The 25,533-nt window shown below is 41.2% G+C and overlaps 2 protein-coding genes across 5 annotated transcripts in view; one reads left to right on the plus strand and one right to left on the minus strand.

Moving 5' to 3' along the window:
- The window catches only part of BOC (BOC cell adhesion associated, oncogene regulated), a 42,917-nt gene extending 38,420 nt beyond the window's left edge, over positions 1-4,497 (plus strand). For all 4 annotated transcript variants that reach the window (XM_065742060.1, XM_065742062.1, XM_065742061.1 and 1 more), the window contains exons 13-19: positions 428-533; positions 711-833; positions 1,089-1,310; positions 1,626-1,852; positions 1,998-2,077; positions 2,654-2,847; positions 3,280-4,497. In XM_065742060.1, coding sequence (XP_065598132.1) covers positions 428-533; positions 711-833; positions 1,089-1,310; positions 1,626-1,852; positions 1,998-2,077; positions 2,654-2,847; positions 3,280-3,464 — 1,137 coding nt within the window. In that variant the 3' untranslated portion in view covers positions 3,465-4,497. The remainder of the gene's footprint in view (positions 1-427; positions 534-710; positions 834-1,088; positions 1,311-1,625; positions 1,853-1,997; positions 2,078-2,653; positions 2,848-3,279) is intronic.
- A 62-nt stretch (positions 4,498-4,559) lies between these two features.
- CFAP44 (cilia and flagella associated protein 44) overlaps positions 4,560-25,533 on the minus strand; it is a 36,563-nt gene continuing 15,589 nt past the window's right edge. Inside the window, exons 16-34 of the mRNA XM_065742059.1 lie at positions 24,010-24,222; positions 23,380-23,525; positions 22,319-22,589; positions 20,222-20,277; positions 19,638-19,800; positions 19,190-19,320; positions 18,093-18,286; positions 17,539-17,698; positions 16,794-16,971; positions 14,243-14,740; positions 13,513-13,716; positions 12,598-12,784; positions 11,530-11,637; positions 10,027-10,157; positions 8,815-8,931; positions 7,684-7,882; positions 6,970-7,130; positions 5,481-5,615; positions 4,560-5,019 (exon numbers count right to left, since the gene is read on the minus strand). Of these exons, the coding sequence (XP_065598131.1) occupies positions 4,747-5,019; positions 5,481-5,615; positions 6,970-7,130; positions 7,684-7,882; positions 8,815-8,931; positions 10,027-10,157; positions 11,530-11,637; positions 12,598-12,784; positions 13,513-13,716; positions 14,243-14,740; positions 16,794-16,971; positions 17,539-17,698; positions 18,093-18,286; positions 19,190-19,320; positions 19,638-19,800; positions 20,222-20,277; positions 22,319-22,589; positions 23,380-23,525; positions 24,010-24,222 (3,525 nt within the window). The 3' untranslated portion in view covers positions 4,560-4,746. The remainder of the gene's footprint in view (positions 5,020-5,480; positions 5,616-6,969; positions 7,131-7,683; positions 7,883-8,814; positions 8,932-10,026; positions 10,158-11,529; positions 11,638-12,597; positions 12,785-13,512; positions 13,717-14,242; positions 14,741-16,793; positions 16,972-17,538; positions 17,699-18,092; positions 18,287-19,189; positions 19,321-19,637; positions 19,801-20,221; positions 20,278-22,318; positions 22,590-23,379; positions 23,526-24,009; positions 24,223-25,533) is intronic.

Here is a 25,533-nt window from a genome sequence, read left to right on the forward strand (position 1 = left end):
TCCCTTCCCAGAAGGTGTTCAGAGCCAGGCTGGATGGGGCTCTGAGCAACCTGATCTAGAGGGAGATGTCTGCCTATAGCAGGGGGTTGGAGCTAGATGGTGTCAAAGATCCCTTCCAACTCAAACCATTTGATACTTCACAGAAGAAAAATCACAGAAGCAGAGCACAGGATGATTGGGTGGACAGGATCGATTTCATGGCCTGCTTGCTATGTGACAGAAGCAAGATGTAGGAGTGTAAAACATCAGTGATCTCTGAGAAAGAAGCCCTTACTTATTGTGAAAATTAGTGGAAGGACAAGGAAGAGATCCTCTGCTGGGACTTCCTCCTGTCCCATCCTATTTATCCTGACTGCTCCTCAGGCAGAACACTATGGATCTGACAACACAGATATCTCTGCTAATTTCTGCTTTTCTTCCTCTGCAGTATATCCCAGCCAGCAACAACAACACTCCCATCCATGGCTTTTACATCTACTACCGCCCCACAGACAGTGACAATGACAGTGACTACAAGAAGGACGTGGTAGAAGGTAGGAGATATTTGGACACTGGTCCTAACTACTGGTTTCTCCTTTAAGAGGATGTGTCCAGAAGGAGCCCTGTGTACCAAAGGCTACTGCTGGATATTTTCCACCTGGCACTGCTGCAGAGGTGTGTTGTCTGCTCACAGGAAGCTAATGGCACCTGCGTGTGTGTTCTCTCCTCAGGAGATCGATACTGGCATTCCATCAGCCACCTGCAGCCAGAGACCTCTTATGACATCAAGATGCAGTGCTTCAATGAGGGTGGTGAAAGCGAGTTCAGCAACGTGATGATCTGTGAAACCAAAGGTGAGCAGCTTTGCAGGACACATTTGGGAGAACAGCACTCTATCCCTGCTGCCTGCTGCTGTCCAGAGCACAGCGAGGCAGGAGTCATCCCTGCATGTCATCTGAGCTGTGGCGAGGGACAGAAGAGGGCAAGCAGGCTTGGTGATGCTGTTGCTCAGTGTGTGTGTACACCCACACTGCTACTCACATTTCTGGAGCGTGTTGCTCTTCCTCCTGCTGTGGCTGTATCTCATTCTCTGTCTCTTCCCTTCACAGCTCGGAAGTCTCTTGGCCTGCCAGGTCGTCTTCCACCCTCAACAGTGGCCCCTCAGCAGCATCCTCCACTCAGCGGTGGGCACAGTGGCCTGGGGACAGGAGCCATGGTGGCCCGTTCCAGTGACCTACCGTACTTGATCGTAGGCGTCGTGCTGGGCTCTATTGTACTCCTTATCGTGGCCTTCATCCCCTTTTGCCTTTGGAGAGCCTGGTCCAAGCAGAGTAAGAGTTCTTTCTAGAGATGGAACCTTGTGGGTTAGATATGGCCCTGAGCGTAGTTGGGATCAAACATACAAACTGTGGAGCCTGCACGTTCTTGGAAGCAGGGAAAGAGTGGCAGAGGGCAAGTTCCAAGTGTCTGGTGGAGCCTCTCCCATCAGGATAAAGGCCACCATTCAATCATTTGTTTCCAAGCGTGCTTTGTGTGCCAAAACAGCTGCCTGATAGGACGGCTTAACTCTTATCATTTTCAGTAGCTCACTTCAGGAAGCTCAGCTTTACCCCTGCTTTTGACCTCATACTTTCTTCCTTCTGCAGAGCAGACCATCGACATGGGCTTCCCAGGAGCCGGACTGCTGGTGTCATCCTGCCAGTACACAATGGTGCCCCTGAGAGGCATTTCTGCTCCTCGTGCCAATGGACATCCCTACGTTAATGGGCAGCCCTATGCCAGTGGGACACATCTGAATGGCATCTGCCCCTCTGCAGGAGTGGACTATGTGAGCTCAAAACCCCAAGATTACAGCCCAGATGACATGCAGCAGGTATGTCCACACCCACATGAGCCATGGCTGTTGTTGCAGTGGGAGGACTTCTCCAGACGTGCTTGACACGTATTGCAGCGTATACAGGTGGCTCTTACTGCTGCTTTATGTCATTGCTCTGCTAAGATCCTTTCTCTCATTCTAGTCACACGAGGAGACCAATGCCTTGCTGCAGGCAAGAGTGCTGCAAAATGGGAGTGCCCAGCGAGACTACCAGCCCACCAGGTTGGTCCTGGCTTACCAAGGGGGAGGATGAAACAGTCGATCTCGTGGGGGCCATCGAATACATGCTTACAATGGCTAGTGCAAACATGCCCTTGTCTGCTCCAGTTCACTTGGGAAACAAAGCGTTCAGCCTTTCTGGTGTAAACCCTTTCCACACACCTCATTCACCGTTTGAGGGAGGGGTGATTTCACTTCAGAGATGGCTCTCCCATTTCCTCCTTGTGCATAGACTGAAAAGTACAGTGAGAGAAACTAACATCTGTGGCTGGATGCTGATAAACAGCTGCCCAGAATCTGGCCAGTTGTTTCTCATGCTCAGAGCCTGTGTTGTTATTCCCATGCTCCCCAGGAGGCATAGCTCCCTAGCTTCTGTGGCACTGGCCAGGTTTCAAATCACAGGTACCAGTTTGCAACACCTCGTTCTCACCCCGCAAGCATATCCAGTTTTCTCCTCGTTTAGGAATGGTTTGTCATTTTATCAGTGCAGCTGGCTGAACTGTTGCACGATGCACACCTTTCAAGGAGGAAAGACATGAATAGTGCTGAACTCCTTTCTTTGTCTGTGTGTCTCCCTAGATTGCCCAATTCAAGACCAGAGGACAGCTCTTTCCTGTACAGGCTCCCAGATGACTCCACTCACCAGCTTCTGCAGCCACAAGATGACTGTCCACACCTTCAAGAGCACTTCATTGGCCTGCATCATTCAGTGATAGGCAGCAAAGTGGCAGGTCCTGGTTTGGATCCTCGACGAGATCCACTCTTCCACCACGGTCAGTGGTCTGGAAAATTCAGTGCTTGCTTCATCTCATTGCTTTGGACTTATATTGAAGGGAAACTTCACTGCGGAGGATGCTTGATGGCTTTGCTCATTCTCAGTTCTGTGGTGCAAGGACTGTTTTCTTCCAATAGCATGAGAAAGCTGCACCAGCAGTCCAGGCTGGTGAAAAACACCAAGGCCTGAAAAATTATGTGAATCCATCGCCCTAGGACAGGGTCTATTGATCCAGCCCTCCTGTAGCATGGATCCAACTCACTGCGTACAAGCACGGGAGTAAAGCCCCTGCAGCCAGGACTTCTAGAATGCAGTTGCTGGTCTTTGATCAGACTGTCTACCCTCGTAAAGTGGACTGCTGACTAGAAAGCTGTCATAGTCTCTCATTTCTGCACACATTTTAATTCTCTCTCACTTCTCTGCCTTTCAGGAAGCCCTTTCTGCCTAGGCCTAGTGCCAGTGGAAGAGGTAGAAAGACTAGACTGCTGCCAGTCCAGAGGAGACCTCCATCCCCAGGCTCCAGTGCTCACATCTTTGAGTCAGGACCTCCCAGGACATCTGAACAGCAGCTCGCCATCGCTGAGGCCCTTAGAGACTCATTCTCCCATCAGTTAGGGACCAAGCTGCCTTTTGCAAAAGACTTATTCTAAAGAGAAAAAAAAGAATGGCTATTTATTTTTGTATAACACCCCTATTTATATATTTATGCACTTGTATATAGATGTATATGGATGTATATGTGCCTTTTATAATGCTATGGAGACAGAAGGCATCTTCAGCAAGGCAACAGGAGGGCCCGAGAAAGAAGGCAGCAGGCAGCTGTGGCACTGGGCTGCTATCAGAGCGCAAGATTGAAACAGCAGCACAAGGGACATTGCAAGACATGGCTGCAGATGAAGCTGCCACCTCCTGCAGTGAGGGCTTTCTCCTAGCACCAGGGGACAGTGTGTCCCAAGAAGACACTCCTGTGAGTGGGCTGGAGTTATGCACTCTGCCTGATCACCTTCAACAAACTTTCACATAGACGCCATCTGCAGCTGTGTATCTGTAAAGACAAACCCATGCTTTAACAACTAAAATAAAGGCTTAAGTCTTTTCTGTGGCTGGTTGTATGCTAAAACCTTCCACAGAATGAATCTACATTCTTTTTTCCTTGTAGGAACACGACAAGCAGGACAGCTGAGGGAAGGTGACACTTCCCTGCAGTTACAGCTTTCCTCTGTGCCACCTGTGTGAATCTTTTCAGTGCTGAGCTCTACTCTCTGGCGCACACAAGGCAGTGAAATTACAGGCTGACTTCACGTTTACTATAGTCTTTTTATGTCAGATAAATGGGACATCCTGCTCTTCAGTGCAGTTTCCCACCCCTACAGATCAGGGGCAGACCTCTCACTGGCGCCGCACCCTTCTAGCATTGTAGGCCCTAAGGAAGAAGGTCTCCTGGCTTTCTCCAGATATTGTGCTTCCTATTTCTTTTCACAGTGTTCCTAACTCAGGAGACACCTGCTGTTGCAGGGGGAGTGTTCAACAAGGAACAAGACGCACCCTTAAGGCAGACCTCCTCTACCATTTATTGAGAACCCGGCTGCTAGAGATGGAACTGCCCATGTGAAACATTCTCGTTTGCAGCCTTCAAAAGCCATTCTGTACGGAGAGCTAAGAACAGGATGTGCACACATACACACACAGGGCATCTGTCCAGTGCGAAGCTCTGCAAAGGACTGACAACAACAGCGTCCACTGGTTGCATTTGCACTTTTTAATTCCCTATCCACCACTACAGCCATATTTGGATAGAGGAAACAAATATAATCCTTTACAGTGAAACCCCTGTATAACCAAAACAGTAAATTTCACACTTGCAAGTATTACTACTGCCATAGCTCAGTGTCTGCTTTCAAGGGACATTTGAACTGCTGGTTACTGTTTGTGGTGTATGAACAGGGAACGTTTCGTGTGGTGTCTCCAAGTCCTGTGGTGATGAAGGCCGTAGAAACCGACTGTTCCTGGTTACAAGACTGAGTTGTTCAATTACATGCCCATCTTTTCTGCTTAGAAGATTGATTTCTTCTCTTAGGATAGCTTCGTCGTGAGCCAAATGTTTCAGCTGTGACTCCATCCTGGCCTTCTCTTTGACATCAGCAGTTCGGGGGCCCTGAAATTCTACCCCCTGTAGGGAAAGAAAAAAAATGCTCCTATAAGAAATGCAAGAATTAATGGTGGAAATTTATTTCATCTGGGAAAGTGAAGCTTTCCAAGGAACAGTGACTGCTCCATTCCTCAGTCAGAACTACTTGGAAGACAGAGTGAGAAACCTTTATCTTTGGCTCAGTCTATTACCAATGGCTGCCTTAGTCCCTAATAAAGACCGCAGCTCACTTGTTTGTTTCTGTGTATCAGAACAATAATTTCGACTTTCTGCAAAACATTTTCGAATCAGAAATAAGATGACTTAGCATCAATGTTAGAAAGCAGCTAAGAAATTAACAGAGAAGTTAAAGTACGGCCTACTTCAGGAGCAGCCATTCAGCCTGTGCCCTGGGCTGACCGCAGGGCAGGATGTTTCATTGGAGATGGGCCCCTCCCCAACAGTCCCAAACCTGCACGTAGTCCTGTAGCTACGAGGTTTACCAGATCATCCTTCAGTGAATCCAGCTTGGTTTCAAGTTGCTGCTTTTCAAGGCAGAGCTGGTTCAGCTGCCGCGCCTTTATGGTGTTTTCCTTCGTCAGCATCATTAGCTTCTGCTGTAAGTCTAAGATTCTCTTCTAGAAAGAAATCAAAAGTTCAGCTAAGACGAGTGAGGATAAAAAGTGCAAAATGAGGAACGAGGGCTAGGCTGAACATGCGCCATGGGAGAGAGGGAAACAGCAAACTGATCCTGCATACAGGTGATTCTATAATACCTTTCATGCAATCTGTGCTGTTGGGTTTGTTTTTTATTTCTCTTTGTTCTTTTCTTACTGTTGAAGATGACTCAGCAGTTATGCAGAAGTGTGGGAAAGGGACGAGTTCTAGACACGCAGTACTCCATTTGTGTGTAAGGTATCAAACTGGCTCCTACCCCTGCCACAAGCCAGCACTGGTGACAAACAGAGGCTTAAGGCTATGAGTTTCCAATTTGAAATTCAGCTTTCATACCCAAATCCAGGAGGAAAACACGGGTTCTTTGCACAGTGACAAACACAAGACAATCAGGAGAGCGAAGAAGTGCAAATCTGAACGTTCTGCTTTCATGGAAATGTATGATGCTGTGCAAACACGCATAGGAGTGGACAGTGCAGTTCCTTACAAAACAAACCTACTTTCTGGAGTTCATTATACAAACCTTGCAACACAGCCAGATGGATGCTGTGTTGAAGATACCAGACTAACTTCTCAAAGGAGCAGAGCATCTCCCACAGCAAACAGTAAGTCCAAAACACGATGACAACTGACATTAACAGGAAGAAATAGAAATCACAAAACCTATTAGGAGGGGTGGGTGTCAAATATTAGTCAAACAAAATAAGGCAGGATACTCACACATAGAGATATTTTTTGGTTCTTCTGGGATACTCTTGCTTTCTAATTTTTTTTTCTGTCTACATATTTTTGAAGTGTCAGAAAAGAACAGCATTCTGTAAGGACAGCTTGGCACTGTTGCCTGCCTGCACTATAGCAGCTGAGCCTTAGGTGTCCCAGGAAGACATGCACTTTTCATAACTGCTCAGTTTAGTGTCCCAGGCATACACCAGGGATTCACTGCACTCAAATGATTCACCAACAAATACGATGGGAGCAGGTGGTAGGTACCGACTGCCAGCTGGAATCTGAATGGCAGCACTCTGGGAGAGCCTCACATAGGGACTGGAACAAAAAAATGCATTGGAGGACAGTTGAAAAATAAAAAAGCCATCAACGACCCCACAAGAAAATAGGATGTGCAGCAGCAGCTGAGCAGGGATAGGAGTCACGATGGGACATGGGAGTTGGACATTTTGGTCTGTTGGTGACAGGTGAAGAAAACAAACAAAAATGAATGTGCTGACAAAACGTTAGTGAAGCTATTGAGCCCCAGGCAAACAAATCCTTAATGGAACATATTAATACATACCCCCTCCTCCCATTCCTGTACCTTACCTCATGCTCTTTGATTTCCTGGGAGTGCGCATATTCTTTCTCTATTATTTGCAATCCCAGCTCTTCCAAGCGTACGTTAAAAGGGCGTGCTTGAACTGCCTCAAAATCAACCACATGGCCAAACTTCAGCATCATCAGCCGACTGCATTTCTCTTCCAGACCTAAAAGGAAAGGCATGGCACAAATAGCAGAACTGCTTTTTGTGGGTTAGCAAGAATTAGTTCTGTATCCCCAGCTTTTTGCCTGGGCTTTGTTGTATATGATCCATAACAATTAATTCACACAAATTCATACAGAGCTCACAACTGAATACTGCCATCCGTCCTTGCACCTTGGGCTATCACTAAGCCACATTCAGCCAGTCCCAGTGAGCCATCCCCACACCAAAGCCTCAGCAGGCTGGCAGAGGAGATTCAAAGGTCATAGACATCTGAACATCTCTGGGTCTGGCTCTTGGGAAAGCAGATGTTTTGAATACAGAGGTTTTTTCATTCTTCCTATGTTACATGAGGAAGAATTGCACTAAAAGCTTATTTGCCACAGCCCAGTGATCCTACAGTGCTGGAAAACTACCAGTACTCCACCCAAACAGTCCACTTGATACACTTTTTCTGCAGTAACCACTTGGGACATTTCAGATCTGCTGAGTTACCCACACCCAGTAAGAGAGAAACTAGAAGCTGAATACTGTGAGGTATGGATTCTGTTACTCACACCGAATAGTTATCTCCATCTCCTTTTTGTCCCGGACAAGCTGCTTATATTGTTGCTGGGCCTTCTTAAAGATCTCTCTCTGCATTATCTTTTCATTACGTAGGTCCACAACTCTCTTCTGCAGATACTTCAGGGACTGGTTGGTAAATACCAGAGCTTGGGAGAAGTCCTTGGGTATCTCCCCATTGAAGTACTCCACCTGCCAGAAACAGCCATAAGCAAGGCTGACTTGACCTGTTTAGGGTGCTGCTGATTGTTCTGGATAAAAAATGCATGAGAGTTTGAAAACTAATGAATGAGGTAATAGCATGGGCACAATCGCTACCACACAGCAGAGCTCAAAGACTGCTTAAGAGCTACGAGGGCACCCTGTGTGTGAAGCTGTTCACCTTCCTATAGCAGCGAGGTTAAAAAAAGGGTCTGGGACCCCAGAGTCTCTTGAGTGTCTGAGTGTCTGTGCTTCTCAACGGCCTGGGAACTGCCGAATGGCATAGCCAGGTCTGGGACTCTTCTGTGTTTCTTATGAACGTGTTAATGAGGGTAGATAAAACAAAGCTGCTGAGCTTGCCTCAGAAGCGTGTAAGCCACAACAGGCAGAGGCCTATCCTCCCTCTCTGAGGACAAGAATAAACTCAGAGGAAATAACAGTATTGTCTGGAGTTTTCCTCTTCATTTTCTGCTTATCATCCCTGGGATAACAGCTGCATGAATTCACCGCATGCAATCCAGCATTCTTAAATTGGGCAAAACTCCCATTACTTTCAATAGCACTTTATTTGCTGTTGGTTTTTGTTTGCTTGTTTTTATTGTGTTTTGTTGTTGTCGTAGTTGTTTTCCACAGAATATTAGTAGGCATAGGCCTGAAGGAATATTCCATTCCAAACCTGTGAGTTACTTGAAGGCTACACACATTTCATCAGTGTGCTAACTATACCTGTCCTTATATGAAGGAAAACAAACCCAGAGGAAATATGATTCAGTTCAATTGATGGCACTGTCACTCCAAGGAGGCAGCAGTGGATCAGGAAGTGAAAGGCCCCAGAAGCCAGCAACGCCACTGTTCAGATATACATAACCAATTTGCACCTGCCAAAAGCCAAAAAACTGATGAATGAGCAAATCGTGAATTACCTGATGGAGTTTCAAAGGCACGACTACATAGAGATCATTCAGCTGCTGCTGCTTATTCCACTGAACGATGTCCAGTTCCTTCTCTGCTGTGTTCAGACTGGATTCTACTGATTTTGCCTGCAAAAAGACAAATTGTGGACTGACAAAAATCCTACAGTATACAGATACACAGACAACAGGCTTCTGCATTAGAGTCCTCAGTGTGAAGGAAAAGAAGCATGGAAAAAAATGCTCTTTTTTGTACACATTATGGTAGATGAGTTTCATAGGTTAACATAAGGCTAATCTATGTTTTCAAGCAGAATTCTATGCTGAATACTTCTGTACACAGGTACGTTCAATAATATCTTCTTACTTGTGAAGCTACATATGTATTAAGAGACAGCTGCTTTGTTTAATGTACATACCAAACACTTCTAGATCAACAGTGTCTGCAAGATATTTTTTATTGTTTTATGCCTGGAAATGTGATTCAGCATGAGAAAGAAACAATTTGGAATCAAATGTCAGACCCCAGGGTGAATATGTGGCAGCTGGCACTTAGAAAGCCTTTAAAAGCAAAACAAAAAAGTGTTGTAAGTTAAGCTTATTTGATGGGACATTTTTGAGACACAATAAAAGCAAGCCTTGCATAATGGCATTTTGGCAGAACTCTTCCTCTATCCCAGAAAGCCCTTTAAATTAAGATATTTTTTATTTAATATAAATCAAATGTCTTCACGAATGCAGGACCTCATAAAAACTGAAAGGAAAACTCGCACCAAGTGAGTTTATTCAATAATTACTATGACAAAGAGCAGAAGAAAATAACTAAAAGCAAAAGAAAAAGACAGAATGCATGCATGGTATCAAGCATTTGTGTCAGCATGACTCTTTTTATTCTCCATTCCCATCACATGCAGACAAGATAGGAGCCAGGCTATGCCAGGTGTGCCACCTGAATCACAGTCTGGCTTCTGCTGTGTGGGGGCCCTAAAAACTGGGTCCAGCCCCCTAACAGCTGAGGTCAGACCAACTTGATGTGCCTTTTTCAGGAGGACAGACGACCCTAGCAAGCTGCCTCCTGCCCCTGTGCAAGCACGGAGATTCCTCCCCAGACAAAGGCCTCTTAAAAGGTTAGCATTGTGCTTTTCTGTCTTAGGCAAAATCAATAGCACATCTTCATTGTACTGAGGCCAGCTGATGCTTGCTGAGAACAAAACACTACAATACCTTTTCAAATAAGACATTATATTCCTTCCTGAGTTTAGCAGCGACTTTCTTCTCCCTTACTAAAGCTTCCTTGATGTCTAACCGCTTTTCCCGGAGCTGGATGGTGTTTTGGAAGAGTGCCTTATCACAGTCTGAGAAGGAAAGGATCAGAAGATAGTTTATTTTTATTATAACTGTACCACACAAGCTTGACTCAGTAGCTTCCCTGACTGTGCAGGCTGCTCAGCATTCCTGATAATGCTCTTGGTTTCTCAGAACTTTCTCAAACACAAGCCCTGTGGGCCAAGCTCCTTTGTCAGTGTCTTGGATGGATCTTTTTTCTTTATATTCAGTCAAAACAGTTTGTTTCCAGAAGTAAAACTTAACGCATGAAAGCCAGCGTTAAAGCAAAAGTTAGCTTTTATAACTCAGTTAGTCCTGGTAATTTATATTTATAAATAAGGCCAATACAGCCTTTAGTTATGTGAACATGCAGATATTTATCCATAGCATATTGAACTATAAATGATGGACTTGCTGTGGTGACCTGCCTGTGGGGCTCTAGCTCACTTGTAAAGAAAGCTGTGGTTCATAGGACCTGTGAAGTTCCAGCTGGTGCAGTGGAATCAATTCAGCATTATCAACACAAAACACAAATCAGTCCCTATAAAAAAAAAGTCCCATATAGGCAAAGCAAATTATACTTGAAGACACAAATATGAAGAGGCTAATGCACCGTATCATTTCCTCATTAAATGAGTCATTTGGATTTTTTCAATAAGAAGTAAAAAGCCTCTACTTCCTCCCAATAATTCAGTGACAAAAAGAGATGGGCAGGGAGTAACTAAAAATTCAATTAAAAAAAAAAATTAAGATTCAGTAACTTGCTGGTAAATTTGAACTGAAAATAAAGCAGTGTTGTTAAGTGGTCACTACTTTGTCACTCAAAGACCTTAAAAAATAGAAAATAAAAAAGAGATTGCTTTCCTTTGTTGAATGAATGAATGAGGCAAGAGAATCTACCAAAGTGCTGTTGCCTTTTTTTGATAAAGCCGAGCAACAGGCAATTCCTAGACAAATCCACGAGGTGGTAACAAAGAGCTTAATTCCACACCACGGGAGGGTCCCCACAGAACTTCCCTGAACCAGGATCCAGCAAGGCTTAGCAGCAGGTTTCCAGAGAGAAACTGCAGCCTCACTCCAGCTCTGCTCCTATGAGGACACCATCCTCCCCAGAAAACAGCCACGAAATGGCAAATGTTTCTTTACATAAAATAATCAAGTTGTTGCACTTGATGAGTTTTATTTTTCCAAACTTTTTAATTACTGTACCCTATACCACCAGTGTTTTCCTTATCCTCACTGAGATTTCCCGGGGAGAAATGCTGCAGTCAGGACTGCACACATTCTGGCCCTTAATGGCATTAATGCAAAGAGAAAAATGAAAAAAATTCCTTTTTAAAAACATAGCATTGCTCTAAAGCTAAACGAGTGGTCAACCCAAGGAAATGATGGCTTAGGTACTCTTTGGGCAAACAGAGATGTCCAAGATTTCATCTTCAGATTCAGAATCTTCATCACTCCCCAAGCTGGACTCCTGGTCACTCTCCTCTTCACTCTCAGCTTTTTCATCTGGAAGAAAAGGACAGTACTGCTGACTTGCAGGATAGCCCCCAAATCCACAGGCTGTGCACAATGTAAATGTGCTAGTGAACAAGAGCACCCTATAATATGCAGATTCAGGCACCTCTCACCTATTGCATTGATTTGATAATTTCACAGAAATAAAAGAAAACGTGGGAGAGAGATCACCCTGTAGTGCCAAATGCACTAACATAGGCATAAAGAGACTCTCTGGAGACTCTCTTCTATGATTTTTCCTCTCTGTATGTGTATTATATATTTGGAATTTAAACCTTGCAGGCTTAGTGTTCTATTGCAGAGATTAAACAACCAAGCAAAAACACAGAAGCACAAAACTGTCACAAAAGCATGACTGTAGCCTGCACTTCTTGGTAATCATGTCCCAGTTGAAAGCAAAAGCCAAGGCAAGCTTTCTAGCTCAGTCAGACTGCTCAGCCTTTACAGATTAAAACCTAGTTAGTAAGACAAATTAAATCCTTCCATAATTTGTTTAGTCGTGTGATTAATAAATTATTGCAGATTAGGTCTATGATCTCTCATTAGTCAACGGACAAATTAAAGGAGAATGTCATGAATGTGGCAGATTAATCATTTTTCCTTAGCTCCAATTGGTTCAGCATAGGAAGCAGCTATTTAAAGCTTTGCCTCTTCTTCACACTAATTATCAATCCTCAGAATGGACATACAGGAAGTACACTGTAGGAGCTGTGATGAGACCAAATGTAATCATGTTAGAGATTGAATTACCACTGTTATCATTCAGGATGGCTCCCAAAGAACACGGGTCGGAATAAAAACAGAACTTGGGTAGGTTTAGTCTATTTGGATTTTTTTGAACTGTGTTGCGGATTGAATGTACCCAGGGCTCCAGCTAGATGGAGATACATTTATCTTACTGCATGGAAGTACATGTAAACAATCAAAAAGATAAGGCCATTTATCTCTAACCTGTTTCAACTTGTTTTTTGATGGACTTGAATTTTTTCTTCAGAACCTTGGTCAGAAAATGGGCAAATTCATTGTTTTCTCCAAGGGATGCCCAGAAGCTGGCATAAAGAGCTTTCTCACATTCCTGAAGTTTTACAATCTCAGACTTCTTATCCTCCATCGGTGCAAGGTAGCTGTTCAGTTTTGACTAAATAGCAAAAAACCTTCTTTAGTCAAAAGGCAAATGCTTTTAACTTTAATGTAAATAGGACATATCAGTGAATACCTGGAGATGCTACACTTGACTATCACTCTTTGAACACATGCTCCAGTCAAGCAAAACTCAGAAGAGTCTTTTTAAAGAACATGGTTTGTCACTGATTCCACATCATGAAGATTGTGAAAAGATTAACTATTCAAAGTTTAAAACTACCACCATGGTTGATGATTGAGAGTTTCTTTGTTTTCCAAAATTAAGCATGAGATGCTGGACGTACAGGAACTGTTGAATCAGGGCCTGAACCACTGATTGATCACCTGAGGTGAGCACTGAGTCAACCACAGGAGCACAGGTGAAGGCAATGTACCTGTGTGACTGGAAGGGGTAGAGTCTGGCTCCACCTCTCCCAGACCCCACTTAAGGGCTGACCACCACTTCTTCTGTGGAGTTTCAGGTGAGCCTCAACCATCAGTGATGGGTGAGCCTTTCCTTATTGACTGGTTGTCTTTATACCATCTGGATAAGCCATACAAAAATATACTGTCCATACACTGCTCATTATTTTGTGTGGGTACTACTCTTTCAGGGTATTCACCCTACAGTGGATCAGTGCAAAAAGGAAACAAAGAGAAGTCCCCATTTATTTTACATCTTTCTTTTGGTTTAGGCCACTCTTTAGCAGTACTGTTGATTTCAAAGACACATAGCCTACATACTTGCATGGCCTCCAGCTCACTGTGGAGGGTGTCAATTTGCCCCTGGAGAAGGTTCTCTTTTTCCTCAGTGTTCTTGAGGATAAGCAGCTCTTCAAGCCAAGTGATGTAGTTCAGGTCAGCATGTTTCATCTGCACATCCAGCTGCAGTTTCTTATGCCTCAGAAAGCGAAGTTCAGCATCAAAGTTGATCACCAGTGTATTGATCTGGAGTGTAAGAGAATCAAATGAGTAACGTATTAGGAGTGGAGCTAAACATGTAAAGCTAGAGAAAGCAGAGGGAACGTTTCTCTCTGTCAAGTCAGCTTGCTTATTCTGTGCCTAATGCACACATTCTGTGCCTTTTAAGGAAGCTTTTTCATGACCCTTGTAGGTTTAAAATCATTTTTGAGACCAGAGGGTTACTCAACAGCTGAGAACTTCATGAATCTATGAATTTGCAGTGATACTTCACCTTTTCTAATTATCACTTTTGAAATAATTTCTTAGGTTTTACTTTCATGTGCGGTTTTTTTTGTCCACTGAGTACAGAATTTCGCACAACTGTTCTTAAGTGATAATAGCACAGAGGTTGCTGTTACAGATTTATACTGATTTACATTGTAAATTTGAACTAGACAGCATTTTCTTCAAGTTCTGAAAAGCAGTGTACCTGCAGTCCTGAGAGAGAAGGATGGGGTTTTATTTCTGACTGAGTGAGATTGTTCAAAATGAAAAATAATTCTTTTTCTACCTTATTAATTAAAGTCTCTTGCAAGTATAGTTTTTTTATCTTCTCCTTCTTTAAAATTTCCAGTTCCATTTCTGATGGCTCTGATTTCTCAATTACAAAATCCTTCTGCTGCTCTATGACCACGGATGATGCTCTTCTCACTGTGAGTGAGCTTGCAGTCTGTTGAAGAGAGCCAGCCTCTTCACAGGAAGCCTTCAAAATATGCCTAAATGTACCAAATGAGGGAGTCTCTTCCAACTGTTTCTGAAGCTTCGCCTCAGCTGCTTTCCTCTCTTGGAATTTCAGTAGGATGTCACGGTCATACTCGAATCTTTTTTCTGGAGTTTCATCTGGGTGTAACTGAGGAACTGGGGGAAGAGGGAGATGTTCTGATAAATCTAACGCTGCTTGCACAGATTTCAATTCTTGCAATAAGCACTTGATTTCTTCAATAACAGAAACCTTGATGTCCCGCAATGATATAATCTGTTTGTTCATATTTTCCTTCTTCTTATAGATCTGCAAAGGAAAAACAATTTTAGTAGGATTTCCCCAGTGGCACATAATGTATGGTCTTTCCCAACACAAGCAATAGTTAAGAGGCTTGTCATACTGACTTTCCCTCTTTCTATATATTAGCTTTCTTTTCTGTACCACCTCAACAAATTAGCATTTTTAAAAGAGCACTTTGAAAAATCTCTGGTTTTAAAATCTCCAAAGCCACCTCTCTAACTCTTCTTCACAGAAAAATCAAAAGAGCAGAAATAAAGCTTCCCCTGTCTCTCCTGACTTGATCATGAATTTCTTGACTTGAGATGTTGAAGTAGTGCAGAAAGCAGTCACAGACTGCAAAAATCAGTTGTGGGTGTTAGAAGATCAATCTCCCACTAAATACAGACAACATCTCAGCTTTGATAAAGGACCCTCCTTACAGGCATGTTGTACAAATTATAGACCAAGACAAAGGTACTATGCTTAAGAAGACCTTCATTTTGCACTCTAACAAATAAACAGCTGTACAGAAATCTAGACTTCTGACATCATCATTACAACAATTCACTTTTCTTATATAACTCCTTCATAAATCTTATGAAGGACACTGAAGTATACCTTCATGAATATAGATACTAGAATATAGATGTCATCCTTGTCAATAAAATATATGAAGAAGACATTGAAATCACAACCACTGCAGCCAATTAAGAATGGAATGAAGTTCTGAATTTTCAAAATAGAGTAGGTTGCAAAATTAAAGGCAAGAAAGCAACTGTCAGATGCTTCTAGATGTAATAAAAAGGCACAATAAATTCAAGACAAATCCTATCCAGACCTTCCAGTGATCCAGATTACCAAAGTCAACTCAGAAAACTTTGGCATTATCTGAACATTTTTTTCCTGATTAAAGATGAAGATCTACTAATGTGAGAAGTGGCACTTACATGTAAGAGCTGTGAATTAAACTGCCAAATGCAGCAAAACGTGTTACGTTTTGTATTTTAACGTTGCTTCACCTGTAGGCAGAACCTCAATAATAATTCTGCATTCAGAATCCAGTAATACTAATTCCCTTAAACACCATTAGTAATCTGAGTGATGGGGCAGAGTGTTCCCTCAGCAAGTTTACTGAAAAATATAAAACTGGGAGGAATGGTGAATGCGCATCCTTGGAGATCTTCAAAAGCCACCTGATTGTGATTCTGGGCAGCCTGTTCTGGGTGCCCCTGCTTGAGCGGGTGGATTGGATCAGATGACTGTCAGGGGTCCCTTCCAACCTTAGCCATTCTGTGACTCTATTGTGATAAAGAGACACTGCATCGATTCACTCTTTTCATATGAAATAATAATAGAATGAGATTTAACAGTAATACACATGGCAGAAACTTCTCTCATTTTTATAAAAGACAATAATCTTACACAGCAATCATCTGAAGTAACTAGAGTTCTTCATCTATATGAACCTGAGATTTACAACTAGAACTATTCCTTTTTACTTGCGTTGGCTGGTCCTACTGAGTTAGCTTAGCCACTGGATATCTGGTAACATTGTCACCACAGCAAAATGTAAAACAGTCCTTGTGAGTAGAAGGGTGTGGCAGAGGTCACAATAAAAGCAGTAATAATACTGCACGACGTCTGAGGTTATGGGGCCTTTGTGGTTAAAAACATTAATAGCTGTAGGAGTCCTGTTACAGGAAGGTGGCTCCAAAACACCGTTTCCCAGGAACATACCAGCACTTAGCTCTTAATTAGAAGCAGTGACTGCTCAAGTGCAATATGAAGACATTATGCTAAAAAGATCCGGTCCTGCTCACCTCCCTATTTTTGTAAAAACATTTCCTGATAGGGATTACTTAGTTCAGTGTTGTAAGGAAAGTGCATCAGGTGCTAGATAGTGAGACTTCTTTTTAAGAATGAAAGAATACACGTTCGCGCTGAAATAACTGGAAAAAGTAACTTCTTAACTTAGAAAGAGCTAGCTGAGAGTTGTCCTAGACTCATTCAGTGACTACTAAACTATCCTCCCTCCTGTGAAAAGGGAAGAATACCCACACCAGTGAACCAGTTTACATACCAGCATTTCCAGGGATGCAAGCTGCATTGTCTTCTTTTTAGTGTTCATATGCTTGTCCTGAGGGACTTTGTAATCAGTGTCAGTTTTCAGCTTGTAACACCCCATATTTTCCTGTGCTTCTTTGATGGCCTGAACATCTCTTGGATCTTCATAGTCCTCACTAGGCTTGCTCTTGTACCTGGTAGGTACAAAGCAGTGATGAACTTTAAGACAGAAGGTACAGGGTTATCCTGCTTCGTTCATTTGTATGTTTTCTGTCTGTCAGTGTGCAGTGCAGAATATCTGAATAGATATGTCATAGAATAACAGTAATGTTAAAAGCTTCATTCTCTGACTCTACATTGGTTCCACTTTCTGCTAGCAGCCTTGAAGTGCAACTAACTTAACCCACAGCTGTTGGCAATGTGGTGTATGTGGTGACAGAAGGGTCAACAGAGGAGGCTGACTGATAATTCACAACTCTCTAGGTCATGACTGATTCAGACTTCTTAAGCCCTATCTGAAGATGTGTCTACCTAGCTGAACTCAATTTTTTTTAATGTTTTAGAAGAACCACAGAAAACAACTGAAAGGTTTTAATTGTCTCTTGAAACTCTGAGGTATGAAAAGGCTCATGTATTTTAATTACATCCATCAGGAACATAAGGAATTGGGCAAAGATATGATAGTACTGTATGACAGCTAAACAACATCACCTGACAAGAAGCAGAACTGAAAGGACCCAGAGTGCAATTAAAAGACTCACAGTTTTTCCCACTCCTCCTTCCTCTTCATTATCTTAGCTTTCTCCTTGTCAGATTTCTCAACAATTCTTCTGATTTGCTCACGTTTGCTTTCTATAAAACGCGTTGCTGGCTTTTGGACCTTTGGCTTCAGCTTATCAGCTTTCACCTTGACAGTTCTAGCTTTTGAAACAAAAAATAATCACGTGAAGATGTAAATATCATGCAACACACTATCATCTAAATTCCCAGGAATCTTCTGGGACAGCTCCTGTTAGGCTGGTGTTGATCAAGATAGTTCCACTGCAGTGGATATTCTGAACACATTCAGGTTCTCTGAGATAACTCTTAGTCAAGTTTTTCACACTGGGTTGACAGCTGGCTGCTGACATTGACTTAAATGTAGAAAACATCATATATATGTAGGTACTAAAAACCATGCCATAGTTATACTTCTTTATCTGCACCTTGAGAAATTATCATTTCTTTAGCATGGACTCAGGAAAATGATCAGAAATGAAAGACAAAAACTTAGTACTGTTAATCTGTTAAAAGTCATAATTAGCCCAATGCTTACGCTTTTTATCGCTGATGGTCTCCTTTATTTCCTCTTTTTTCCATGCCTGTTCGAGTACTATCTTCTTCCAAGATGGATGTTCCTTATCTTGGTAGTAGTTCTCAGAGACTGCTGGAAGTCTATAGGTGGAAATCTGATGATTGCTTTGAATAGCACGAACAACAACAGTGTCAAATTCCAGGGAGTCTCGAAACCTAAAAAGTCAAATTAGACAAAACTGACTGATGTCAGTAGGTGCAATCTACCATCTTTCCTTCACCCAAAGGACCTGAGTAATGCAGTGTACTTATTCCACATACAATTATTACATATAAATATAGTCAACGAAGTAAGAGCATGATGACTTGTGACATCATCTATTGACCTTTATCCAATCTAGGAATAGAAATGCTCAAGAATAAATATATTAGCACTGTTCCCAATATCAAAACTTACATCAGGTTCATCATGAGAGTAACCGTTATCTTTCATTAAGGAGTGGTTAAAAATAAACACATTCATTCATCCCTTTTCCAGTCATAGATTAAGTGTGACTAAAATATCTTCATTATTGTGTGTTATTTCTATTGTGCATTTATTTTTATGAATTCATCTTTTGCCATAAGAAGACTGACCAAAAATGAATCCTGTGCTCTTGAGGAAGTGTATAGGGAATATTGTTCTAGAACTTACACTGACAGACATGCAGCATGCCTGAAAAACAGAGGTTCATTTCATAGGTTGCCCTTCAAAGTTCCAATAAGAGTTACTCCTTCTTACTGACCATTACTAACAAAATCCCAAGCAAACTTGTTCTCCTCCCTACCCAAAAGAATGGTATATCTCTTCATATAGAGATAAATCAGAATTTAGCTACTTCCTTGATTTGCAAATCTGAATTTTGACCAAGGATTAAAAAGAAGGAAGCACACCCAAATATCAGTCTATACTCTTGCGCATTTTTCAAGACAAATGAGGACTGAATCATTAAAAGAACATTAAAATAAGAAATCTTTATTTCCTTACAGAATCAACAAAATGCCCAAATTCTTTTACTTTGTACCACAATGAGCCCCATGGCAAGGTCAACAGGAGAGGTAGAAAAAAGCAGTACTTACCAATTCTGTAATTTCTGCAGTCCAATCAAGTGTTTCTCATGCTCCCAAGCTAGTTCCTTTTCCACTAATTGGATTCTCTGTGCAGTCTGCCTATTTAGCTCTTCAAAGATCCTTCGGTCCATTTCATACTGCTGTAGAAACACAGAAAATCCAACATCACATTATGTTGGCTGCTGGGTTTTGCTAACAAATATTTTTGCACTGATGTCAGGAGCTTCATGAACGTTAACACAATCCTTTATTTCAAGAGCTATTCAGATCTCCACGTAAAGCCACATTTTTTTTCCCCACACACTTCTTAAATGGCACAGATCATCAGTCATGATTCAGAAGTCCTGGCAAATAATATAATCAAGTACATTTGCCTATAGCACTGGACATTAATGTTAGGCATCAGCATTTTAGACGGTTTCTCTAACAGCAGATGACTTATGAAAAGCAAACAGACCTCTTTTTGCAGTTGCATGTGCTTTGGCAACTCCTGATTCTTCTGAAGCAGAGAAAGAAACTCCTGTCTTAGTGCAGCTAACTCCTTCCTTTTTTTGTTTTTCTTGTCTTCAGCTTCTCTCATGATCCGTTCATACTCCTTTTTCTGCTTGACTTCCTCAATGCTGAAAATGCAAGAAGGAAATGGTATTCTCAGTGGAAAAGAGGAAAGATTACAGTTTATGTAACTTTTTAGATTTCCTTGACAGCCTTAAATGTCAAGGGAACTCAATGACTCTGAAATTAATTAGAAAGAAGCCATCTTATTATATACTTATGTAACTTCAGATAACACAGTTCAAGGCTAAAGCATGGTGATGTTTGAACTGTGTAAGTGTCAGAGTGATATATCTGAATTATTTTCACAGAAAAGTCAAAGAAATGTAGGCAAAACCTGAAAAAAACTTAGTGTGAAATGGGGAAATGACACAAACTGAGGGTGATCAACTCCTCCCTTCTCTTAATAGTTGAGAAGAGAAATGTACTCTGAACAAAGAGCTGCTAATGTTTGGAAATCTCTTTCATCATTATTCAAGCATTTCTTACTTGCAAGCATTGGGATCCTGAATGTCTTCAGCAGCCTTCTCCTTCTCTAGACCCCTCTGAAATAAAAATGTCTTGCCTTTAAACAAGCAATAATAGTTTTAACAGACAATAAAGCTTTTACAAACATTCAGATTGAATTCCCATTGCCTCTCACAAAATCAAAAGGAATCTTCATGATCAGTACTGCAATAATAGTCTTAGATATCAGGTTGTAACATTTCAAGAACAAGAAACATTTTTAAGTTTGTTTACATGTAAAAGAACAAATGGAGATGAGTTCTTTGGCGCAGAGACAGAAATCCTATATTCTACCCATTAACATTAACTCCTACATCACTGCTTGTCCCAGCTTCACTGTCCCATAACATCACTGCACACACCCCACTACTGTATATAATTCTCTTCTCCCTGCTAACTGCCAGGCTGACAAGCAACATCATATCCCATGCTAATTCTAAGTTACAAGTGCAATTCATCTGGTTTGCTTCTGCTGATTGTGTAATGGGTTCCCAATTATTAGCTGCTAGGAATGAAGGATGGACACTGCAGTCACACAAGCCTCATTTCCTTAGGAAATCATGCTTTAAGACAAGAAGGGGGCCTCTCACTCTACAGTGAATACATTGGTACTAAATTGTTCTGTAATTTAACTTGATTAATTTCAGAGGACTTATATTTGATTCTCTAGGAATCTCATTAAGTTTAATTACGATGGAATTCTAAAAGTCTTCCAAATGATTTAAAACTCAAATAGATACTTAATGAAGATTTACTTTGATAGGAGAAAAACCCTATTAGGATGGTCATTAAGCAACGTTGCTAGCCTGCACAATAGCAATTAACCATAAAGATCTTTATATAGAGCTACTCATATATGCAGAATGCTAAAAATATATAATACTTTATAATTGTACATTAATTACTACTTGTAAAACTGGGGCTAGTTAAGCTTTGAAACCACAGATTACAATCCTTCACTTTGTTTAAATAATTTTTAGTCTATTTTCAGTGCTAAATATTCTTCTAGTACAGGTCAAGAATTTCAACTGGCATGAACAATTAAACAAATAAATAAAAACCAGATTTCCTCTCTGTCTTCCTCACTAAGAATCTTTCCAAAAGCAGTTACTGACTAATATTAAAAATACTTAAAATTTTAATTTGTTTTATGTTGACACAAATTTCTAAGATATACTGTATGCACAATCATTACAAAACTGAGTGCATATGATAGCACTTCCTTAACAGTTTGAATTGCTTCTTTCAAGTTAGTTTTGTTTCACTCTGGGCACTCAAGAAATTTTTAGAATGTGTGTAATTTTGGAAAATTCAATGAATTCAGAACATGCTACAGTGACGTTGCTGACGTGTTTCTCTTTTTGTATCAGTAGAATGTTTGTTATCAAGTTCCAGTGTCATCTCTTCAAACATGCTAAAGGTAAACAGCTGCACAGAGATTACTGGACATCCTTGAAATCAGTACTGCTAATGCTGTAAATGACTTAAAGAGGAACAGGATTATCATCATGCTTTGCTAATTTGCAAATTAAAAAAAGGCCAACTTGCAAATTGCATATAAATGGTACCAAAAGCACTGAGAAGCTGCACAATTGGCGTTTTCCAACACTAATTTTGGAATCCCTGTACAGAGCAGAATCATAACTCTCTTGGAATAAAATCCAAGAGAGACATTAAGTATGTCATATCTTTGTGTTTCTTTTCATTCTAGTTATTCTGTGATTACATCTTTGGGTCAGGAAAATATAGTAGAATAATACATATAAACCATATGTATTTGGAGAAAAAGCACAAAACATTGAAAAGGAGCAATGCAGTCATATCACCTCTTTACTAGGAAAGGCTTTCCAAGAACTCTTCTCCCAAATTCTTTGGGAAGCCTCAGCTTTTGCTGTGAAAGATCTATGATGTCAAATTGTTGAACTGTATTTTAGCCATTTGCAGTAGCTTCATAGTAAACAGGCCCAATTCACTGAAATAAGGTAGTAACGTGTGTACTCAGAATTGTTCTGGAATCAGAGCTGTAACTCTCTGTAGGATAAAAATAAGAGTTTGGGGGATTTTCATTTAGTGACTTACCCTAGGAGGAGGGATTTTGGCTTTTAACTCTATGTGAACATCCTCTGGATACAAGATGTTGAAGGTAAAAATGTTTCCATCTCCACCACAGGTAATCAGAAACCTATCATCATGACTACAGCAGATCCCCCGGATCTGGCCATAATCATTGTCATGGACATTAAAAGACCAATATTCCTTCAGGGCATTCACTGAGAGCTCTTTATCTCGGAGAGGATAAACACGCAGCGCACCATTCTGCATCCCGCAGAACATCAGTAGTCTGCTGGTACTGTCAAAAAGCAACCAGAAACAGTAACTTGCAACAAGGAAGGTCACAGCTCAAAGCATGATACTTCTAATGAAGTGCTAATCTAGCTGAATAAATGGACTCTTCCCAAGTTTTTAAGCTAGCAGCAAAGTATTTGGGCATTTAAAATATGTGTGGTATTACTACATACCTTTCAAGTCAGCTGGCTTCTCAGTAATGTTCTAACACCTTCTGGGTATCACAGAACCAGTGTGAGCCCTAAATTGGGCAGTGTAGAAAATAACTTGTGCAGGGTTAGAAAAAGTTTTCCTTCCCAATCTCCATCTAGTGCATATAGCAGCCAACTAGAATGTAGGCAGCTGCAGATTAAAGTCTGAACTAAATCTGCCTCCTAAGATGTAGATCACATCTAGCCTTACAGGGAACCCTAACACTGGGATCCTGAAAATAACTCACCTTTTTCATTCATAGAGTTCATGTGAACTTCCTGAGAAGCCTGTACATGCCCTTAGAAAAAGGAGCCAGACTGGTCCCTCAATATTCTCCTTGAGAGCTCACTATGTCCTCTCTTTGCTAACTAGTGAAAAGAATCAGTGGTGACCACAATCTACAATCCAACTAGAAGGGTAGCAGAGGCTTCTCATGGTTCTCCAGTAAGCACTGAGTGAAATTTGGCACCAGAAAAACTAGGAAGGGTTCCTGCATGCTAGAACTGACGCACATTAAAAAGGGAGCAAGTAGTGTACTCTCCTCCTTTTCAAGTTTTATCAAGCTTTATAACAAAGTTATCTTTTACACTAAATTGTTCTACCTGAAGGAAATCTGGTGGATGGGGTTGTTATCAGTGTCTTCAATAGGTATCACTTCAAAAGGTTCATCTTGCTGGTTTTCAGGGTCTTCTTGGTGCTCATTTGAGGAGAATGCACAATGATAAAGAAAACCTGAGTCATATCCACCCTGAAGAGAAAGACCATAAAGAAATGGTGACAAGAGAACACTGAAGCAGCTAGCCACGTAAATGCTATTTTCTGAATAATTTTTTTTCTTTCCTAAGGATAGCTTAAGAAGCACTACTTCCAAACATCTAGAGAACCTATATATCCATAGAGAAAATCTATAATGACCACTGGCATTAGAATCCATCCTATCAGTATATTAAAGGTTCTACTTTCCCCTAGCAAGGGAACAGGCTAGCCTTTGTGCCCATTCAGGCATCTTTAAGAAGAGCTCTTGCTGAAAAATTTCTGAACTGGACTAAGACTACTGATTTACTTCAAAAAGATCACTGAAACCATCAATGCGATAGGTATTCGGTATCCAGCGGCTGCAGGTTTAAAATAATGAATCTTTGAAGGCACTTGGATGAACTTGGATGAGAGTGGAATGTTGCAATATTTTGAAATCCTAGTAACATGGAGGAAAAAAAAAACCAACAATTTACCAAGGAAAGCCAAAATTTCCCAGGTGCTGAATAAAACCCACAAAGAATGGGGCTGGGTTCCTCTGGTATGTAGATTGATGGCAATGGCTCTTCTTCTTCAGGTTCTTCTTCTTCCATCTCCTTTTCCATCTCCTGTAGCTGCATTATCCGTTCAAGTCTTGCTTTTTCCTTCTCTTGCTTTTTTTTCTCTCTCAGTGCAATCTCCTCTTCCAGCTGTTGCAACAAGCAGCGAAACATAGAGACATGAAAACAATGCAATTCGTGAGTTACTGACTACAGTAGTCTCATAAACAAAATCCAAGGTGGTTCTGGCATTACATACACAGAATATCCAGAGAAATTTCTTTTTCTTCAACTAAGCAGAAATCAACCAGACATCATGGGAAGTGCCCATTTCTCTCCTCCAAAGTATTTAAATCATAGTCCTTAGAAACAGAAACCATTCTGCATAAGAAGCAGACTTTAGCAGAGAGACTCCTCAGAGAGATTATTCCCAATAATAACTACTATTAGTATGCTACTTCTGGAAAGAATAAAAATTGCTTGGAAAGCTGAAGTCAGATATGACACTAATGTGCATTTAGTAAAAGAGAGAACCTGTAACAGACTTGACTTCTGAAAACTGAAAGGAGGGCACATAAAATCTTTAAAACACCCTTTCCATTCAAGCCACCTGGAGCAAAACCAAGTATCATACATTCTATAGAACAGGTTTCTCCTCAGAACATATCTGATAGAAAGTCATAGAGAAATGCCTGGAAAGGTTCTCAAAAGATCATTCTTTTTCCCCAGAGTAGCATGAGATAAAACTTAAGTATTACGTGTTGATGTTTGTCTGATCTACACTTTATAAATATCCTGCCACGGTGATTCCATGGTCTATGTAAACTATTGCAGTGCCTCACCATCCTTAGTGTTATACAACTTTCCTTACATATTAGCTAAAAGATTCTTGTTGCAACTTATTAATTATTGATCTATTCTACTAGAGGAGAGAGGTGACAACATTTTTTATTTTCCTAAGACTTAATGTGTCTTATATACATGTTTAAATGTATATTCTCCTCTTTTGACTAAAACAAACAGACAAAACCACAAAAAGCACCATACACAATACATTCAATCTTTTCTTACACGTGTATGCTACCTTTGTGGTTCTTCCTGTGAGAAAACCACCACAGAATCTTTCTCCTGAACGCTGACATCCTCCTAGCTGTAACAAGAAACTAGGCTTTGTCTGACATTCTGTTATGCACTGCTCAGAATACAGAAGCAGTGAACAAAGAAAGAAGGGAAATCACTGGTGAAGAACAGAACCAGAGAGGCTGCTAGGATAACAGTGGATTGAACACCGGACTGGAAGCCTGCTCACTGCAGTTCCACTCTTGAGCCTAAGATCAGCTTTGTTTCTAATTTCACAGCATTAAGGATAGCTGACAATTGAACTTTCAAATGTTGAAATACAGCCACAAATGGACTCCACCTTGACTTCCCTTCTAAGAAGCTTAGCCAAAATCCTGTGCT

This window comes from Cyrtonyx montezumae, unplaced genomic scaffold, assembly GCF_038088225.1.
Source record: "Cyrtonyx montezumae isolate F1298 unplaced genomic scaffold, pur_monq_1.0 scaffold_3, whole genome shotgun sequence".
NCBI classification, from domain to species: domain Eukaryota; kingdom Metazoa; phylum Chordata; class Aves; order Galliformes; family Odontophoridae; genus Cyrtonyx; species Cyrtonyx montezumae.